This window comes from Agelaius phoeniceus, chromosome 2 (assembly GCF_051311805.1).
Source record: "Agelaius phoeniceus isolate bAgePho1 chromosome 2, bAgePho1.hap1, whole genome shotgun sequence".
Lineage (NCBI taxonomy): Eukaryota > Metazoa > Chordata > Aves > Passeriformes > Icteridae > Agelaius > Agelaius phoeniceus.
Genome location: NC_135266.1, coordinates 60671577 through 60691994, shown reverse-complemented (window position 1 = coordinate 60691994; position 20418 = coordinate 60671577). Strand labels below are relative to the sequence as shown.

The following is a 20418-nucleotide window of genomic DNA, read 5'->3' as shown; positions in this document are numbered from 1 at the left end:
CAGATGGGAATCAACCAAGCAACAGCAAACCCTGCTGCACTCGCACCGTGCTTCGAGGTCTCCTCCTTCCGCGCTGCGCGGGGAGGGAGGGCAGCGGCGGCGCGGCCCCGGCTCGCCCCGCAGTCCCCGCGGCGGGCGGGAGGAAGGCGCTCGGCGGCCCGGGGAGCCCGCCTGGCTCCCTCCCTCCTTCCCGCCCTCCCCCGGCCGGGGGCCACACCAGCCCTTCCCGGCCGCCAACACGAGCAGGGGCGGCTCGCCCGGCCTGCTCGGCGGGCCCCAGACAAAGGAAGGAAGGAAGCGGGGACGAACCGGGGCGAGGAGGCGACGGCAGCCCGGCTCCCCCGGGCGAGCGCGGCCGCCGCATCCGTGTGCGCTCAGCCGGGGCCAACTCCGGCGGCGGGCGAAGTGACCCGGAGGGCACCGAGCGAGGCCGGCGAGCCAGAGGGAAGAGGAGAGGAGGGAGAAGCGGCGGCGGGAGGAGGAGCGGGGCTGGTGGCTCACCAGGATCCGCTTGAAGAGGTTGCTCTCCTTGGGCGGCAGCGGCACGGACGGCATGGCGCGGGCGGCCCTGGGACAGGCACGGCTGGCGGGGGTGGGGGCGGCCCGGGAGGGGCGGCTGTCGGTACGAGGGACGGGAGGAGGGGGGAACGCCGGGGAGGAAAAGCCCGAACTCGGCGGGGCGGCGGCGGCGGCACTTTAACTCATAGCCCTGCGCCGCCCGCCCTCCCCGCCGGCTCTCCTGGGCCCCTCTGCGCAGCTGCCGGGGCGCCTCGCCGCCCGCCTGACGCTGCAAAATGGCCGCCGGGGTCCCCTCGGCGCAGGCGCAGCGCCGCTCCCCCTCACAGACACCCCCTCCGCCCGCCCGGCCCCAGGGCAGGGAGCGAGGATTCCCTCCGTGATTCCCTGCGCGATTCCCGGAGTGGCGGCTGAAACGCTCCGCTCCCGGCGCTCAAACGGCCGCTTCGGAGAGCTAGGCTGCCCGCAAGGCTGGGAGGGAGGCGGCCTTGGGAAGGAGCGCAGCCTCCGTCGGCGGCGGGGCTCGGAGAGGCTCTGCGGGCTTGCAGTGCCCTGGCTGGTATTTAAGGAAACAACAGCAAACTTGGCAGCCAGGCTTTGAGCGAGCGAGGACGGCCCCCGTCGCACTAAGGCATTTTCAGCAGTTGGTTATGTAAAACTTCCCGACACCATCGTGCGTCCACAGAACAGCGGCGTTTTTTCATCGCTTGGCTCCTTCACCGAAGGAGGTCTAAGGTCTTTTTTTTTTCTTGTTATTCCCAAAAATCATTCTTAAAAACAAAACCAGACCAAAACCACCAACAACCAGGAGTGCTAAAACTGCATGGCCTAGGGCATTATTTAGAAGGAAAATTGGTTAAACTGTCAAGGTTATAACCAATTAAAAACGCCATCTTATAGGGAAAATAAACTAGGCGACTGCAATTAAAATTTTTGTTTACATAATTAACTTTTAAAAATATTAATTATATTTTGGCATTTATTTCAAAGTATCTTAGTTCTGTAACGATATGGGTACCCACCTACAGTCGCAGATGATGAACATGATAGATATCCCCAGTAAAGCAAGTGTGTGTGAAACAGTAACTCACAAGAGCCAATTAGAAAGTCTGTGTACTTAATGTATTTTATTTGGTACTTGGTAAGCAGATGGCTATGAGACTGAAGATCCCAAGCAGCATGTCCTTGACTTGACATGAGCCTTGCTGAAGCTGATGACATGATAGCTGCTTTTCTTTCCAGCTAATAGAGGGAACAAAACAGTAGGCAATTTCTTGGAAGAGAGTAACCTGCATGTCAGCCTAATAACTTGAAGACTAATAAGTAAAAAAAAAAGGTATGTTTAGTAAACTTTCTGTGATGAAAATAGCAAAGATGAAAACATAAAGTATATGCTTTCCTATAGTTCTTTATAGCTGAGCCATCAGCTTGGACAGTTTTTGTGAATGGTTGTTGGTTTCCGCAGGGTTTTGTTAATCTGTCTAGATGTATGGTCTGTCATAAGGAATATCTCTGTTGTGTTTATTTCTCACTTTTTTGTGCTGGTGTGCTTCTAATGATGTCAGTCAGCAGGGTTGCTGATCACAGTATGTGTGTTTTCCACAGGCAGTACCCAATTCACTGTTCTTTCTGCTATATGCTGTAGTAGTGCTGCACTTGGTATCCAATTTTTACAAGGCAGGAGTATTACTGAGAGGGATGGCAGCCTTGGCTTTGCCCTGCAGCATCATTTTCAGAGCCTGTTTGTACCATGGCATGTCTTCAGCACTTCTGACAACCAGCTGAAGCCTCGTCTCTATGAACCCTAATTTCTGTCTTGGCAAAAAGGCCTCTGGCTGGGTTGAATGATAAACTGATGCATCATGGAGAACGATCAGACAAATATTGTGCTAGGTGGACCTTTGATCTGAAGCAATAAGGCTATTCTTCATAGCTAAAGGTCTCTGTTTCCTGATAGTCCAAACACTGGAAAGAATGCTGTCTGAAAGTAGGCAAATTGCAAATAAGGGGCAGGGGTTTGATCTGCATCTAGATGTGTCCATATTAAAAGTCTGTTAAAAGCAGCAAGAAAAGGAAAGCAGAGAGGCAATAATAGAAACGTTTGTAGGCTAGCTGGGAGAGAATAAACAAAGAAATGAGCTTTGTGGGAAGGCAGAGCTCCAACTGAAAGTGAGGTTTGGGAGCGCAGTCAAGAAAACTTCTTGTCATTTAATCCCACTGTGCTGGGCAAAACAAAGCTCTCTGTACAGGCTTTGTTATTAAACAGGACTGTATTCAAGAAGCGTATGATTCTGTCACCATTTTTTCCTTCAGACAGAAAGATTTCAGAAGTCTGAACTGTTTGGGCTGAAAGGGGGGAACAATATTGAAGTGTTACATACATTGTAACAAGTTTGCTATTTTTGCCGAGTGTGTCACTTTGCTCCTGTGGAAGTTGCTGGGAGATGCTGGCACACCACTAAACCCAGTTAGGGCCCCCTGGGCGAAGAAGGGCCCCCGTGTGGGCATGGACCTGCCTTCAAGCCAAGGCCTGGAGCCTGTTCTGTCTGATGAGCCATCCCTTTGCCTCCAGTTTCTAAATCGGCAGGTTAAGAGTGCCAGGTTTTAAAGTACAGGACCACTGTATCTATCCTGAAGCCCCAGAGCCCAGCTGTCTTCCTGCTGTGACTCTTCCCTTCTGCACCCAATGTCACTGTCAGCACCTGCTGCTCTAGCCATGCAGGTTTTAAGGCATGAAAACAAACTGTGAGAGGGGTAGAAGCAGATTTCACATCCTTCATACTCAGTTCCCATGCTGCAGTCTAAAAGCACACGGTAAACTAAGGGAAAGAGTGTATCTTACGTGTTTTGAGTATGAGATGCGTGGACAGGTCCTGTGGTGGATGGTCCCTGGCAGCCCTGCTGGCTGCACAGAGTCCGGCCCTTGTCTTGGCTGAGTTGCCCCTGCGTGCTTTGCTGCCTGGTAGGGAGGGAGCAGGACTTTGTTACAGTCTCTATTTTCACACTTAAGTTACAACATTCACCCACGAGGGATAATAAAAACTGAACATGATCATATTTAATCAGAGGATTGGATTCAATGCAATAACCATTACTGGCTGGAGTAGAAATTGATTTGATTTTCCTTGGCCTACCTTCTTTTTTTAAAGCCAGTTTTGGAGCATGAGGACTACTGCCAGTTTCAGGTTGTTAAGTTCCTGATTGTCTTCCCAGAGAGGACCTTCCCAATACTTTTAAGTATCAATTGCATATTTAGAGTACCAATGCAAGTACAATTTTATTATTTCATTTCACTAAGTCCCAGAAGTCATAGTGGAAGACGAGTGAGGTGTAATGGGAACGGTGTCTGGCTGATGGCATCTCTAAGGGCACATCAGTGTGGGCTAAGGCCTGGGGAAGATTTCAGGGTGCTGTTTCCTGTAGCCCTTCCTGTGGACCAACTCTGGGGTGGGTCTTGTTCTCTGGAAGTGGTTGTCCATCTGTCTGCCTTGCCTCCTGTACCCACTGGTAGAGCAGAGCCAGAACCTGTCCTCATGCCTGGAGGACAAGTGATTGGTTGTCATTCAGGCACTGAGCTTTGATCCAAATCCTACCCGTTGATTTGTCCTGTTTTCAGTCTTTTGGAACATTTACCATGCCAAATCCCAGGAATGGTTTACATCCTAAATACAAAAATTTTACTTTTTTTTTTTTATTATTATTTTGTAGAATGACAGTAGCTGAGAAGAAAGGTATTTTGGTGATTATAGGTATTAAAAAACATTGCTTAAGTATTTTAAAAATTTTTATTGGGGAGGTAGTGGTATAGTGTTTAATAATAGCTTTTAAAATGTCCACATACATAGTATGTTTTAAAGCATACTTTATGAGGAAGCTGCAGCTAACTAGCATAGTCATAAGCAGAATGGTAATTATTATTAATATTTTGCTTGCCTTAAGTAGACCTGTAATAATTCATTTTAAATAGAATTGAATAGTGAGCTCTGACACAAAGTGGAGCTTAATGTTATTTTATTCAGATTTCTCTGAAATTTATCTGTAACTAACCAGATTCGCAAGGCGGAGGCTGCCTTTGCCGCCGGCGTGGCTCAGGCGCGGTGCCGGTGGCGGCGGGGGGACGGGAAGCGCGTTTTCCCGCAGGCATGCTGGGACTGGGAGCGCGCCCGCCGCACTTCCCGTGGGCCCGCGGGCCGGGCCGCGATCCCAGCGGTGTCGGGGCGTGCGGACGGTGAGTGCCCGAGCCCCGCCGCGGGTACCGGGGGCAGCGCGGCCCCCGCCCCGCCGGTGAGCCTGCCTCTGCTGCCCGCCCCTGGCGCCTCTCGCTGCCCGCCTCTGCCTCCTTTCCGTGCCCGCTCCTTCCGCCTCTCGCCGCCCGCTCCTGCCGCCTCTCGCTGCCCTCCGCTGCCTCCTTTCCGTGCCCGCTCCTGCCTCCTTTCCGTGCCCGCTCCTGCCTCCTTTCCGTGCCCGCTCCTGCCTCCTTTCCGTGCCCTCTCCTGCCTCCTTTCCCTGTCCGCCCCTGCCGCCTCTCGCTGCCCGCTCCTGCCTCCTTTCCGTGCCCGCTCCTGCCGCCTCTCCCTGCCCGCTCCTGCCTGTCGCTGCCCCGTGAGCCCCGCAGCGGAGCCGGGCTGCCGGGGCGCTCCCTGCGCGGCTGTCGGGGCTTTGCTGGGGTGGCCGTGGTGGGAGGCAGAGGTGTGTGGGAGGCGCTCCCGGGGCCCGAGCTGTTCCTGATCCGGTCGGTGAGCCTTGCAGTGCCTCCTCCTGCCGTGCACCTGCGAATCCGTGTGTGCCCGAGTGCTGCTGCATGGCGCCTGTCGCATCTTTGGTTGTTAGCAATGCATTTTATAACATCTGAAAGAGTTCGCAAGATTGAGAGCTCTTTCCTGTCTTGAAATTATTTTTTAAAATTATTATTTTAATTGGACAATTACAGTTGTCACTTTCGCTTATTGGTTTTTGATTTGTGGCGTGCACGAGGTCGTTTTAATCACATTTAAAAGTTATTAAAATCTGGTTTGGAGATCATTTAATAGGTCATCTAATGCTTATAGCTCTGTAAAAGTTATATGTCTGTTTATTTTTATGCAAATAAGGTGTGGCAGCCCCACTCTGAGAAGGAGATACCTTTTTTTATTTATTAAACTTCTGACTTCCTTGAAGGTCTGTGTTAATTTATTACTTTTTTTTTCTTTTAAACCCAAAAATATAATTTCTGAGAGCTCAGGCAAAGCAATACAACAAATGTGTCATTATTTGAGTGCATTGCTTTTTAACTACACCAGTAAAAATTAGCTAGATGGTTGTAATTAATAATTAATATGTTTAATTAACTAATTAAAATAAAATATAACATTAATGTTTTAAAATTGAGTTGACGATGATCAGCACTTAGCCAAACAACAATGGGCTGTGCTGATCTGGAGCAAGTCCATATTCATCAGCAGAATTAGGTCTTTTGGAACTGAGTCCACTCATGCTGAAATCCAGGATCATGGATGATGAGCCTGATTTGTGCCTTTTGCTGTGCTCCTGGTGAAGGGAACAGGATCCCTCTGCTGCAAGTGCTGGTTTTAGTCACTATAGCACTCCAGGAGGGCTATAATTTGCTTTCTGTATGTTAAAGCAGTCTTGAGATTGCTGCTGTGAATTCAATAGCACCTGCTGGCTGGAGAATCTGGGAAGGGTACAGAAGTAGAATAAACGTCCTTGCCTCCTTCTGTAGGTAGTAAAACAAGCATTCAGACAGGATGCAGTACTTCTGGTCCTACTGCATATTGCTCTTTCTTCATTGTGGACAAATGGATGACAGTAAATAGGTGAGAATAACAGGCGAGTTGAGCATTTAGAGTGTCACAGTAATTTGTTAGTAAAATGCATGAAGATGCACAGAAGGTCTTGTCACTGATGAGTAAAAAATAATTTTGTCAGGAAACTGAAACGTGTGTTTCCAGGAGATCTTGTTGCAAAAAGATTCATGCTCTTATTTTGTCCGAATCCACATTTTTGTAAAAATCAGTGGACAGATGGGACTGTGGCACTGGCAGGGTTACTAGGAATGCTTCTTTGTATGTTAAACCTTTTCTGTGTGAGTAGCCCTAGAATAAGTGTGATCTCAATGTAGTTTTCCTGGCAGAGCCTTGCACTCCAATATAAAATTTTAGAGCACAGTAGTAATTCATAACATAGTTTGCAATGTTGATGATATAAAGTGAAGAGGAAATGATCTTTCATAGAGCAGCAGTAATGCTAAGGGGAGTCTGGGTTCTATAAAACTGTAGGCCAAATGTATCAGAAAAATGCAGGAGTTGTATTTCAGAGTACCTGCTTCTTACTCACTTTTTTGGATGGAAAATATTATGTTGGTTAAGTGTAAATATATCACAGTAAGGAGTATGCGGGGGACATAAAGCACATAAAGAAGTTCTGTCTTCTCCTGTCGTCTTCTTCTCCAGTTCACTCACTTCTCTTATGAGTGAGTGATTTTTTGTAAGTACATTGAAGTCCTATTGACTGATCTGTTGTGTGGTCATCTACTAATGTCCTCCTTTTATGGTAGTGGATATAATTTGACACATAATTCTGGACATTTATTACATTCTCTGGATAGAATTCTTTACCTCTAGTATTGATTTGCCTTCTCAGCAGCATTTTTCTTTCATCAGTAAGGCATGAAATGGTTGGATTTTTCTGATGAGACATATGGCAAAATGAAGCTACTGTCTGTAAAGCCTCATCCACAGGAGCTTTTCCATAGTATAAATAAACTGTTTGAGGAGGGGGGGAGAAAAGACTTTTTCCAACCCTCAGTCAGTCACAATTATAGTGATAAGAGCTTCTGGTTTAAACTGGGACTAAAACAGGAATAGTTTTGTCCATGACAGTTGTATTTGTGTCGGTATAATCAAACCAGGATATGGCCTTGATACCATCCCTATGTTTGTTTGTTGTGTTTTTTTTTTTTTTAATAGAATGCTTTCTTTTTCTAGATAACAACACTGGCCAATATACTGTGTACTTTTAATTTCAGGAGGTGGAAAAATAAGAAACAAAATGAAACCTCTCCAAAAGGTCTGCCGTTTCAAGAGCCTGCTTGCCAGTTGCTGCTGTCACAGCCAACTTGACAGCTGTCTTCTCCCTCCTGTTGCAAAGAAGATAGGCTGCATGGTGGGACTGCACAGCCATGGATTTTGGAGGCCAAAGCCTTTATTGGACACAGCTAGATTCACTCTGTCTTTTAACAGTTGGCACAGGAAAAACCATCAGGATTCTCAAGCTTTGTGGAAGAATGAGGCTGTGCAGAAGTATCTGGAGTCTCTCAGCAAGGAATACCAGCAGGTTAGTCATCAGTTAAGTGCACACTCATTAAATGACTTTGAGCAAAGAACCCTGAGGAGAAGATGTGCCAATCTGTCCCCCATTGCAGCTGCGTTTCAAGAAATCAAAGAGGCTGAAAGAGAAGTTCAGGAGTTAGAAGCGATGTGCACAGGTAAAGGAGAACACATCTACTTGCTTGCTTCAGAACAGCAGCTGTGCTTGGGATAAATTTCATTGCCTAGCCTTTGAGGAAAGCTTGTGAGTAAGTTCAGCCAGACCTGGAACACTCCCTGGTCCCCCCTGCTTCCAGGAACTCGAGTGTTGCAAGGGCTTTCTGCATCCAGCCACATCCTTCTGGTTTTCGTCTTGCCTCATTTTAGTTTGAGGTCTTATTATGATAATTTTGGGAGAGTAGGGATTGTCTGGAACCTCAGGGATATCCATCTAACAGAAATAGTTGGGAAGTGTTCATTTTGAGGTTATTTTTTGGTTGAACTGAAGGAAAAAAATTAGTGAGGCTAAAACCTTTGATAGATGCAGACTTCCGCCGTGTTATTTAAAATGATATTCCACCTGACCTGTTCAGTGATATTTATTGAGCAAATGACATGAACTTTCATTAGGCTCTGAGTTGTCAGCTTCCAATTTAAATGGCAAAAGCTAATATTTCTTTGAAAATATTTGGGGAGTCCTTTAAGGAATAAACAGGATGGTTTAAGAAGCTGCTGTTTTTCGATAGTTTGCTACAGTAGAAATGATAAAAGAGAATTAAAAATTGTACCTGGTTTTTGTACCAAAAAGAAAGTACAGAGGGAATAAATAAAAGAATTTATTAAATAAGTAATGGTGCAACATTTGGGGAAAAACCCAGCATTGTTACAAGTGTGAGGAGGTGCACACAGTAGGAAGGAAAAAATGGATCCATTCTGCTACAGTGGCAAGTATTAAGCCAAGAGAGGGAGACACTGACCTGGAGAGAATGGGATTTGCATTAAAGCAGAGAAGGAGGGGAAAATCAAAGGATGGGAGAAATCAGTACCCAGCACTGTAAATGGAAGAAGACAAAAGTTCATGGTGCTTTTCAGAGAGAGACAAGGGGTGTGGACAAAACAGTAAGAGACATACTGAAAAAAAGATGTAAATGTAACTTATTTAGAAAGAGGTATAAAACATTTGTATACTTTAGTTTTAATAATAAATAGATGTTTGTGCTTTTGGAAAAAAAATGGTTATTTAAAATATTTTAATCCTCAACCCTCTCTAATTCTCTTCACTGGAGAAAAGAAGAGAATGAGTGAAGGAGACAAGGTACAAAAATTTAATGTTGAAAAATAAATGCTCTTGAAAGAATCAAAAAGTATTAAGAAAATTCTGGAAAATTCATATTTCAACTTAGAAAGGCTGGTTTTGAATCAAATGAATATAATGAATTTTTCTAATTCCATAAATTATGATGTGGAGGGATGGAGTGAGTTCTAGTTGAAAGAAGGGAAAAGAGTGGTAAAAAATTACAGCCCATAAATTAATTAAATAGAGCCAAATTGTTCTGTCTGTATAAATGATAAATGTCTGTACCGTTTATCTTGTGGCCAAGTTAAAACACAGATGTCCCCTTCATTTGGCTATTCACTGTTTTCCACTTAGCTCCCTAACTGACCCTCTTCTCTCTACTACCTGAATTCCTGACAATTGATGTAGGATTTTATATTTGCAACACTCAGTGAAGCAGAAAAATATTTCCCAGTTTCCCTCTGGTGGTGTGAGTCACGAGGTAGGTTAAGTGAATTCTGTTTTGAAGGGAGGTAGGAATGGGATACCAATCCTTTGAACCTTAAGCTCATTGGTCACCACCAGACCATCTCTGCTGACAGCAGTTAATTTGATATTGTTTATCTGATCAATACTTTTTGGACCAGCTAGCAGCAAATGAGTCCAGTTTTATGCTGCATCTGAGACAAACCTATGGTTTCCATGCTGGCCAAAAGGCAGAAAGTTTTCACCTTCTCTTTATTGCTTTGTTCCCCCATTCTTACTCCCAATTGCTCAAAGCTGGCTTCAGCCATTCCCTCCTCATTTGTGTTGGTAATTGTCCAGTTGTAATTTAAATCTAGTTCAACTTGGCATGGTAAAAACGTGCACTTATTCAACCAGACTTGCTTTTTAATTTCAGTGAGTTGAATTGTTTCACTTTCTGATGAGTAGAAAAGTGGAAAGAAAGATGAAAAGGAGAGGGGGTTCCCTGTTTTAGCAGTGACAGGTTTTTCACTTGACTCCTGTCTTCAAGTTTCTACTTAGTGTATAATCTATTCTAACTGATCAAAAATTTTTATTACTGTAAGCTGGAGCCTCCATAGCAGAAAAGGCTTGGAGCTTCTGTGAGCTTTACTTGAGAATGTGTTGTAGTTTGTTAGTAAGCTCTAAAATGTGGGATGGTTAAGGTAAAATATCTGCTTCTCCTTCTAGTACACCTGGAAAATATGATCACTGAGTTAGCAATGTGCATCCTAGCTTGGGCTGCTCTTATTTGAGTATTTTATGCTGGCAAAACTCTACAAGCTTCTCTGTGCTGCAGTGCATGTCTTTGGACAGCTGTGTTATAGTTTGCTCTTGGTGAGATTGGCTAACATCTGTTCCTGTTGTTCGAATTTAGAACTAGACAGCAGAGATGAGAAACAACTTCTCGAGCTTGCCTTAGAAGAGAAGGAAAGCCTGGATAAAAAAATGAACATGTTGTGCAGAAAGGTGAGCCTGAGGTAAAATTTCACAGCTTTGTAAATAAAGATGTCAGAAAACCTTTCCTCTATGATCTTACTAATAGATTCTGACACTTGAGTTTAATGAAACAGAAGTCCAGCTTTTGTATTCTCCCTGAAAAGAAGTGGCAACATTAATTATTAATAAGCTTGTTAGTGACAATTGTGTCTTAGGAGATGATTGAGTAATTTCTCTTGCTTGTCTGTCTGCAAATGCTGAAGGGGATTAAAAAAGTGGTGAGTCTGTGCTACTGAGATTTGACATAACATCCTAGTAACTGTTTGTGGCAGTGGAGCATGCACTCTTGAGGGATTTCTGATTGGAACTTACAATCCTTCATTTTCTCTTCAGCTGACAGCATCCCATGAGTGGGGAAAATAAAAGCAAAGAAGTTGAAACAATTCAGTGGAGACCACTGTGTTTGGGCTCATTTCTATACTCAGACTAAAATAATATGAAATGTGACTTTCTGAGAAATAAGATTAATGTAAAGATTGACTGGGTTAGCTAATAACTTTGTCTTCATAGGTAGCTGGGGCTGGGGTGGGTGACCTGGTACCTGACTTGGCAGGACTGGACTATCAGCTAGCTTTCATGTGAATGCACTAGCATGTTGCATTTCCACACTGACTGCACTGAGTTGCAATGGTCATTGGACAGTTTTTAGTCCTACTTAACTTCCTTGTCAAAGGAAGTCAGTGGTTGTGTGTGCTCAGGCTGTGGCAATTGTGAAGTCTGGCTGTAAATTTGATTAAGCGAAGATCCAGGGTCATGACAGAGATAATGGCATTCTTTTTTTTTTTTTCAGCTTTTCCAGCTTCTAGTGCCAAAGGAAAAATATGATACAAGTCCTGTCATATTAGAAGTGACAGCTGGCAGAACAACTGGAGGTCAGCAAAGCCCCTACAGTGAAGATTACTTCCAACCTCCATCCAACTCCATTAAACCTCTTATGTGTTATTCTTAATGCTTTTTTTATACTTTACTGGCATACAGCAATACTTTCTAAAGATGAGCATTAACCTGCCTAATGAATGGGGTTAGAGTTGCAGATAAATCTAAAATGTGCTGTTTATGTGGTAATGCTTTTTGATTTTTAGGGGACATCTGCCAACAGTTCACTAAAGAAATGTTTGACATGTACCAGAGCTATGCTGACTACAAACGTTGGACCTTTGACATCGTGAACTATACCCCAGCTGAGATAGGTACAGCAGTTCTTCAGAGATTCCAAGACAATGGAATTGGAAAGCAGTGTTTCTCTGCTGTATTTGTCACACACTGTTTGTCTCTCCAGGAGGTTTGCATCATGCTGCTGCTCATATTTCAGGAGAGAATGTCTACAGGCATCTGAAATATGAAGGAGGGACTCACCGAGTCCAGCGAATCCCTGAGACGGGCATGTCATCAAGAATGCAGCGTATTCACACTGGGACAATGTCAGTCATTGTCCTCCCTCAGCCAGAGGAGGTAAACTGTTCATTGGTTTGCTAAGGTGGTGCTGAACCCCTGCTCACCCATTTTGGTATTGGAGTGGGTGTTATTTAAAAGCATGTTACTGTTTTGGGGATTTCACTGATAAGCAAGTGCTTCATGCAAGTCCCAGCAAATGAAACACAAGTGCTTTTACTCTGGGGGATGATAGTCCTTGGCTCTGTACCTTACATGTATAAATGGATCATCAGAAGCAACTTGGCAGGGATTTGATGTTGCCTGAAATGGCATGTAAATGAGTGATCATTTCATTAAGTGTTCCAGCCCCAACACTGACAAGACTCACTGCTATGAGTAAGCCCATTTTAAGTTACATCATGTACTAAGACACAGAATATATCCAAGAAAATACTCAGTGTTGCATAGTAATGTGATTCTGTACATCCTTTTGAGTTTTTTGTTTCATTTAAATTATTGGTGTCCTTCTCTGGTAAATCAAAGACAGTCTCCTTTGAATGTGAATGAGTGTGTTGGCTAGTCTGTCTGAGATTGCACTGATACGGACAGTTCTCACTTAGACCATGAATTTACACAAAAAAAAAAAACAAAACCAGATCCTGTAGGCTTTTTCTGCACCTTCTCCTGCTTCTTCATAATACTTTCCTTGCAACATTGATCAGATCTGATTGTTCCTTTCCCATCCACTGAGCTCAAACTATGGTCCAGGTCATCATGGACTCCTATTTCCAGTGTGGCAGTCCTTACTTGAATAGATCTGGATATGCCTGTTTTCTTCTCAGATGATTCTAAGTACTGTTGCAAGAATCATTCAGGCTTGACTCATGAACAAGATCCTTGCACTGCTGTTTAGACGTGGTTTTTAAATATTTGCTTATTTCTTAGCCTCTCTGCCAAAGCTAGTGGTTTTGCAAAACAGTGATTGTGTTTTGTTTGACACACACACATACCTTGTTTTGTGAAGGGTCTGGAGTAAGAGTTTGAAAAACTAAGTGAAATCTTTAAGGCATCATTTGCTTTTCAGAAATACTTGACACTGCATTTTTAGAATTATAATGATTATGACTGGTACTTAGGAACAGTTGTAAAGGAGCCATTTTTTGAGAAGTGATTTCTTATTAATCAGTGTCACTGACATCCAAATATTTTTAGAATGAACAGGAAGTAGTAATTTTCTTTGCTTCTAGGTTGATGTTAAAGTGGATCCCAAAGATCTGCGTATAGATACGTTCAGAGCCAAAGGAGCAGGAGGGCAACACGTTAACAAAACTGATAGTGCTGTGAGGATTGTGCACCTTCCTACAGGTAAGTCTGGCTGTACTTTGCACTTTTAATCACACTAAATCTGTATCTTGAAAAGGAAGCTTGTGTCCTGCAGGTTGTCTCTTGTAGGGCTGGGCCTTATACCAAGAAAGGAGAAGTAGCCCCTTCTGGTTCTGTCCCTCTTGTAGCCAGACAGTGTGAGACAGGAGCTGTGTACCAGGGGCACAGTGATTATGCCAGTTCTGTCTTTAGAGGGAGTGTTGAATGAATAAACTGTCTTTGAAGGATGAAAGAACAAATGGAGGGTGACAGGAATGGGGTAGAAGATGTAAATAATTTGCATATGTGCTCTTTACCTTCAGCAGTAATGGCCACTGGCAAGCAAGGGCATGCTTAGCCTAGCTGGAGTCTGTGTTGTTACATGACTGATTTAAAAGAAAGCTTAAAGATCTTCATTCAATACTAGATAATGCTATCATATATTGGATAGAAGGGAAAATGTATATTGATGGGAAGGTACAGTGTAGACTGGACCATTCTGTCTTTTTTGGGATTTGTTTTATTGAAACTCAGTGAACTTCTCTCTGTAAGATGCAGAATCACTTTAGGCACAGGAAATTGACTGAAAACAGCTGTTCCCTATAGGCCTTTTTCATTCAGAAATCAAATGAAAAGTTACACATTTCTTTTAAAGACTTAAAGGTCTTGTTTTGTCTCATTTTTCATAATTTAGTTCAAGACTCACCAGTGTTTATTAGGCACCCCTTTCTCCTAGAATAATGAATTTTCCAGTCTCCAAGAGCTTATCTGGACTAAGATTTTAAAAACTTGTGTTATGCTCTTTTAAACATCCTCTTGTAGACTGTTCAAATTGCATTTTTAACATATGGCAGCTAATTGGAGTGAATCCAGTTTCTTAAGGCAATGTCAGAAACTTGTTTGCTTCATGAAATTTTAAAATATCCCTGACTTTTCTGTAGCACAGAACAAAAACCCCCCAGTGCAGCTGTGACAAGTTTAAAAATGCACTAATGGTTCCAGCCAGTGTGTTAAAATGACTTTTTATCCTGCAGCTGAAAGGCCCTACAAACCAGCAGCACTCCAGTAGGTTTCATTTGCCTAATGTGTTAGAATTAATTCAGCTTGTTTGTTCTCTGTTCTAATGGGCTCTTGGATGGCTGTGTGCAGGACTGGCAGTGGAGTGCCAGCAGGAGCGCTCGCAGCAGCTGAACAAGGAAATCGCGCTGCGGACACTGAGAGCCAAGCTCTACCAGCAGGTCCTTGAGAAGCAGCTCAGTCAGGAGCAGAGTGCCAGGAAGCTGCAGGTGAGGCAGGTGGTGCCTGAGATCTGGAGGGGGTGTTGTGTTGTGTTGTAGATTTGTTTCTGATGTCTTTGGGTGAGGGGACAGAGCAAGTGGGAGTGTGTGTCTAAACTAGGGGTGCTTACAAGGGAGGAGAATCTTGTACTTCAGAATGGTAAGTCTGCCTTTACTTACCCCAGTTCAGTGGTACTGTAGCCTTCTCAGGCAACGAAAAGAGACATCAACTGGGCTGGAAAAAGGGTCAAAAGACTGGCTGAAATTTTTCAAAAGGGAAAATTCAACATCATGTACTGAATGCCCCAATCAAGGCCAGAGTTACACAAATCAAGCATCAGTAAAAAGTTACATTCAATGGAAACTAGGATCAGGAGTTCTCAGAAGTTTCTAAAGGAGACTATTTTAAGGCCATACAGAGGTTTTGAGAGAAACAAGTAAATGAACAATCCTGCCACAGTGCAATTAAGTAGCAGCTTATTTGATACAGTTTAGGTAACCTTTTGAGGAAGAAACCGCTTCTGGAAGAGTTACCTCAAGTTAGGCTGCCAAGTGTGCTTTTTGCTCAAGATGTCCTGTCATTCTTTTCCCATTCTTTGAGTATTTTCCCATTTGTGGTTCAAACTACAACAGTGATCTATTGGAGTAAAAATGCTTCAGAAGTAGAGAATTACTTAGTACTCCAGATTTTCCAGCTCAGCTACTTAGTCACTTATTTCATGTTGCATTTAAGTGTATTGTCCCTGCAGATTATGAATCCCATCATTGTAAGCAGTGAGCCATTTATCTTTGTTATTCATTTCAGTTTGAGAGCCTTCAAAGCTGCATAAAGGATTTCTATTTCTATTTATATGACTGTTGTGGAAAATCAGGCAAAAGTGAATTACCTTTCCTAATGCTTTGGAATTTATTCAAGAAATTCCATGTTCTAAAATACACATGTTGAGTGCAGATGAAATTTTCACCAAAGCCCACTGAAACGGGCATCTATTCACTTCTCTGAGAGTTTTTTAACATTTAATTCTCCATTTTAGTGGAGACCAGACCACAGTGTTTAGTGAAGTGTTTAATCCCAACAGTGCTACATTTGGGTTTCTGCTTCAAGTTAAAATTGTTGCTTGCATTCTCACACTTCACCACTAGAGGGCAACTTCACTTCTTACTCTTAATCTGTCTCCTTTGTTGCTAATTTCCAACAGCCACGCATTGACTGTGCTGCTTCCATTATTAATGGAGCCTATTTCCATTATTTTGTGTGGAAGCTACAACCCCCTCTCCCCCCAGAAAACCCCACTTGTGTATTTTTTGAAGTAATGACTGTCGTACCTTACACGACCTTTGAAAGTGATGTGGTTCTTTCAGCTACAGAAGGGGAACAGAAATGTGCTGGAGGATATAGAAACTTGGTTTGTGTACACAATCACAGACAGTACCATTCAGTAATGCCCAGCCAGTGACCATTAGGCTGGTAGTTGGAACAGGCTGATCCATCACTGTTTATTTTAAGCATCCTGTTCTAGAGAAGTATTTGTTTTTTTTAAAACACAACAGATTTTGTTTTTTCCTGCTTTGCTGCAGTTGGGAACAAGAGCCCAGTCAGAGAGAATTCGTACTTACAACTTCACTCAGGACAGAGTGACTGACCACAGGATCTCATATGATGCACGCAATATCAAGGTAAGGATTCCTTATGAGACTACTTAGATACTCACATTTATCATAAAAAGAAAAAATTAACTTAGTGAGTACAACTTAAGATATACATGAAGAATGTAGCCAGTTGTGCTCTGACAGAACACTAGATTTAGAAAGCTTAAACTTTCTTTCCTGCCTTCTTGTAGTCTTAGAGATGACTGGCACAGGTTGTAGCTCACTGGCCTACTTCTCTGTGTGTTTTTCTCCTACTATGTGAGTGGAAAGTGACCAAGCACGTAGTCCTCAATGAGATCCATGAGTCCTTTGGCCAAACTGGGCAAGTGACATTTGAGATTCTTGCAGCATAGTACATCCAAACCAAAAACCTGACAGGAAGGACTTTTTAGTTTTGTCAGGCCATTCTTTCCTCCTCCTAATGCTCAAGTAAAGAACGAGAAAAACTTTTATGTTTTCATCACAAGCTACAGTTAAAAGAAACTGAAATTGAATGTTTTCATTTTAATATTATCTGAGATCTTGTGTCCAAGTAAATATCTACATATGGCTTGAGTCTTACTGATTGTTCAACCTGGAAAAGAGAAAGCTTTGGGGTGACCTAATTGCAGCCTTCCAGTGCTCAAAGGGAGCCTACAAGAAAGAAGGAGATTTTTACAAGAGCATGACAAGGGGGAATGGCTTCAAACTAAAATAGGGTATATTTAGATTAGATGTTAGGAAAAATGTCTTTACTGTGAAGGTGGAGAGACACCTGGAGCAGGTTGCCCAGTAAAGCTGTGGGTGCCTCATCTCTGGAAGTGTTCAAGGCTGAGTTGGATGGAGCTTTGACCAACCTGGTCTAGTGAAAGGTGTCCCTGCCCATAGCAGGGGGCTTGGAACTGGGTGATCTTTACTGCACCTTCCAACCCAGGCCATTCTATGATTCTGTTTATTGGCGGTTTTTTACAATGGGAAAAAAAACCCTAATCATGGATTTTTTAAAATTAAATTTATGAAAAACAAAGTTTAGGGTGATCCCTCGATATTTTGGCTTAGGTATCCAGTTTGCTGTAAGTGCTGTTGCATAAGGAGCAGCACTTTTCAAACTGTACCCACAGGTGTCCTGGGTAAATACAGGGCATACTGAATATGGAATGGTTCATAGTTAATGGAATGCAGAATACCATGGCAGAGGAAATAGTTCCATGATTGCATAAAAGTGGCTTTTGTTAGTCAGTTCCTTAGTGTTTGGATCTTTCTTGAGTGAAACTGGAGCCATAAAGTGCCTGGCAAAAGTTAGTTGAGCTTTGCTTGCAAAACAGCCTCACTCTTGCTGTGGCCAACAGTATTTGAGTGAGGTTCTTCAATCCTTGATTGTTCTTGCAGGGAATTTTAATGTAGGTGCATGGGTTACATGAAACCAAGGCAGTAGCTGCTTTTGTTGCTGCCAGAATCCATGTGCCTTGCACAGGCAGGCAGCTGATATCCTGCTGCTGTCCACCACTGCTGCTTTCACATGGGAGGGACCTGAAAGGATGAGCAAGTGGAGGGACTGCAGGCAAAGTGCATTTCAGGGGTTCGAGTAGTTGGTGTTTCAGAATAATGCTGAAGAACAGTCAGTAATGCTTTTGTCTGCTTTTTTTTTTCATAGGAAATTCTAAGTGGGAAAGAAGCACTGGATAAGCTAATCAACAGACTACTGGAGTTTGCAGAGATAGAGGCTGTCACCCAATATCTAGAAAATTTGCAGGCTTTAGAAGGAGGAGGCTGAAGACCTCAAGTAGAATTAAAACAGAATTGTTGTGTTTGGTAATCAAATAAAACAGAAGTGTTTGTTAGATGATATGTTGATTAAAATCTATTTCTCTGTTTTTCAGGGTGTGATACTTTTCTTTTTGTATCTTGGTAGAAGTGGGTTGAATTTTTATTGCAGCAGCTCTGGCAGAAAAACATCAGCTTGGAGTTCTGTGTGCACACTCCTCCTGTCTTGGCAGCTGGGCTTTGTTAAGCTGATCCTTCTCTTGACAGTGTTGCAGCTGGAAAGACAGAGAATTGTGGTGGTGGAGCAGAATAAATACCACATAGTGCACTTTTTGTTTGGTGGTGGGAGATGTTCCTCTCTGGGTGAAAGAAACTGAGCTCCCCTAACATAGTTTAGAATCTTGCCTCCTGAATACTATTTATTTGTTTCCACTTAGTGTGTGAACTTCCTAAATTTAGTACCTTAGAAATAACTTTGTATTAAGATGCTTTATTTTTTTTAGAGTAAATATTTAAGAACAAAGGGAGTGAAAAAGGGCCGGAATGTTATAAGAGAAACCTGTTAAATTTCTTCCAGGAACTCTTGGGTCAGCTTCTGGTGGGACTGGCCCATGTGCTGCAGTGTAGAAGTATGTGCTCTGCTTTTCAATGAAGTTTATGAGGTAACAGGCAGCTCCTTGTCTCCTGGCAGAGAAAACAAGTTCATACTGCAGATGCATTTCAACAAACCAGGTAGCTCTGGAATTGAGCTCCTGTCTTTGGGAATGTCTGCCTTTGCCTGTCCTTGAGGGGACGGATCCAGGTGTCTCCAGGGCACACTTGGCTTTGGCAGGACTGGTGCTGATGTTTTGCCCTGCACACGTGTGGTGCTGGCAGGCACTGAGCACCAGCAGGCGCTCTTTGTATGCCTGACTCAGGAATGCTCTGTGCTCAGGGTGACACAAAGATTGGTGCTCTGCTCAGCTGGCGTCACTTGCCAGATCATGGCATCTTCTTTTCATCCTGCTCGTCCCAGGTTCTGCTGGAAAGCTGCTCTGCACTGTCTTCTGCACAGGAAGAACCAGTTCATTGCTGCAATTTAAATTATGCCTTGTAGTTGATTTATATTTGCATATTTATTTTGTAACCAGGAGTGATGCAGTGTGAGAAAATGTTCTTCTAAAGGGTGTAGTTTTTATTACTGTATATATAGCAACAATTGTAACATTGTTCAGCTATATTAAGAAAAATAGATAGAATTTCTAACAGGAAGAAAGCAGGAAAATTATACTCAGTTCCTCCATTCTGCAGTTATTTTCCCATTCTTTTGTGTATTCTTATCAGCAAGCTTTGTCTGACAATTTCTCTCTTGCTTCCAACACTAATTACAAAAGCTTTGGGGCTTTGGTTGAATTGGTTGGTTGTTTTTTTGTTTTTTTTTTTAATTGGTAGCTCTGCAAGTCAATCAGAAAACTTACTGCTGTGCAATTCAGGATTCATTTGGACTTTGACTTCTTTCAGTAAGCAGTCCAGAAAAAGAACCCTCCAGAAAGATCTGCAACTGAGCATACACTTCTTGCAGTGCCAACAGACTGGCAATAACTAATATTATCAGCTGTAATAGGAGAATATCCAGCTAACATGGTTATTGAATTACCATGTTATTGCCATTATGCAATTAAATGCACCAATTAATTTTATTAATTCTATCTCTCAAACATTTCCAAGTTTCTCTTAAATACTTCCTAAAAATTTTGAACAATAAGATTCTGCTTGCAGGATTAGTTAGTGTCTATAAAGTTCTTTACTTTGAAAAATTATTGAAACACTTAAAAATATGAGCCTCATGTTTTTACTGGAAGAAAGACAGTGATATTTCTGCAGGACCTTATGGATATTTGCAATTGATTAATTTCTGTAGCCCTTTTTTGTTGATGGTTTTGTGCAGAGTGATGAGAAGAGGGAAAGCAGACAGCAGCTCCCCTCTTACTAAGTTTTTTGGATGTCCTGAATATAGGTATTGAAATTTAGAAGCTGAGCCCCTTCTGCCAGCTTGGCCCAGGAGATCCTGAAGGGTCTTTGTTCTAAACTTTTCCTGCAATTGCATATACATGTGTATGTCAGCCAAATACAGCTATGGCAGCTGGGATAGAGGGAAACACTTCTACTCGAGACCACTGCCTGCAATGCTCTGCTTTACTAAAACCAGATATATTTTCTTCTCCTCATTGAGAACACGTTATTTGAACTTGTTTTCTCCAAACTTAAAAAATACTTGAAGCCATATTTTATTCTGAGCTCTTCCACCACAGCCTTTCTCTGGGATGTAAGAGCTGAGAGCTGAGAGATTGTGTTTGACCATGGCCTGGCACTTGTCCTTAAGGAAAGGGTGTGCAGCATAACACTGCTATTTCTGAGATGTTTTCAGGATGGA

General features: G+C 43.0%; 2 protein-coding genes across 9 annotated transcripts in view; one reads left to right on the top strand and one right to left on the bottom strand.

Moving 5' to 3' along the window:
* The window catches only part of NAA16 (N-alpha-acetyltransferase 16, NatA auxiliary subunit), a 61363-nt gene extending 60602 nt beyond the window's left edge, over nucleotides 1-761 (bottom strand). The window contains exon 1 of one of the 2 annotated variants that reach the window (XR_008536034.2): nucleotides 502-761. Coding sequence is in view for 1 of the 2 variants with exons in the window: in XM_077173651.1 (XP_077029766.1) it covers nucleotides 502-555 (54 nt within the window). In the remaining variant the exon portion in view is untranslated. The remainder of the gene's footprint in view (nucleotides 1-501) is intronic. The other variant, XM_077173651.1, reaches the window with a different exon arrangement.
* MTRF1 (mitochondrial translation release factor 1) lies at nucleotides 449-18120 on the top strand. Of its 7 annotated transcripts, none has more exons than XM_077173656.1 (10): nucleotides 449-577; nucleotides 7541-7999; nucleotides 10478-10569; nucleotides 11390-11471; nucleotides 11682-11789; nucleotides 11879-12051; nucleotides 13221-13338; nucleotides 14485-14621; nucleotides 16191-16289; nucleotides 17896-18120. In XM_077173656.1, exons 2-10 carry the CDS (start codon nucleotides 7564-7566, stop codon nucleotides 18013-18015), a joined length of 1365 nt encoding a protein of 454 aa, XP_077029771.1. In that variant the 5' UTR covers nucleotides 449-577; nucleotides 7541-7563; the 3' UTR covers nucleotides 18016-18120. The 7 variants fall into 7 exon arrangements, with proteins under 7 accessions (XP_077029771.1, XP_054509239.2, XP_077029768.1 ...); XM_054653264.2 differs by lacking the exon at nucleotides 449-577 and adding an exon at nucleotides 907-1251; XM_077173653.1 differs by lacking the exon at nucleotides 449-577 and adding an exon at nucleotides 1942-4744.
* The last annotated feature ends 2298 nt before the right edge of the window (nucleotides 18121-20418 follow it).

Bases quoted from the DNA above. Each gene is read 5' to 3' on its own strand.
- MTRF1 (XM_077173656.1), top strand. From the start codon at position 7,564: ATGAAACCTCTCCAAAAGGTCTGCCGTTTCAAGAGCCTGCTTGCCAGT. The intron at 8,000-10,477 runs GTAAAGGAGAAC...GTTCGAATTTAG, and splicing joins GTTAGAAGCGATGTGCACAG to AACTAGACAGCAGAGATGAG. The intron at 11,472-11,681 runs GTCAGCAAAGCC...TTTGATTTTTAG, and splicing joins AGCTGGCAGAACAACTGGAG to GGGACATCTGCCAACAGTTC.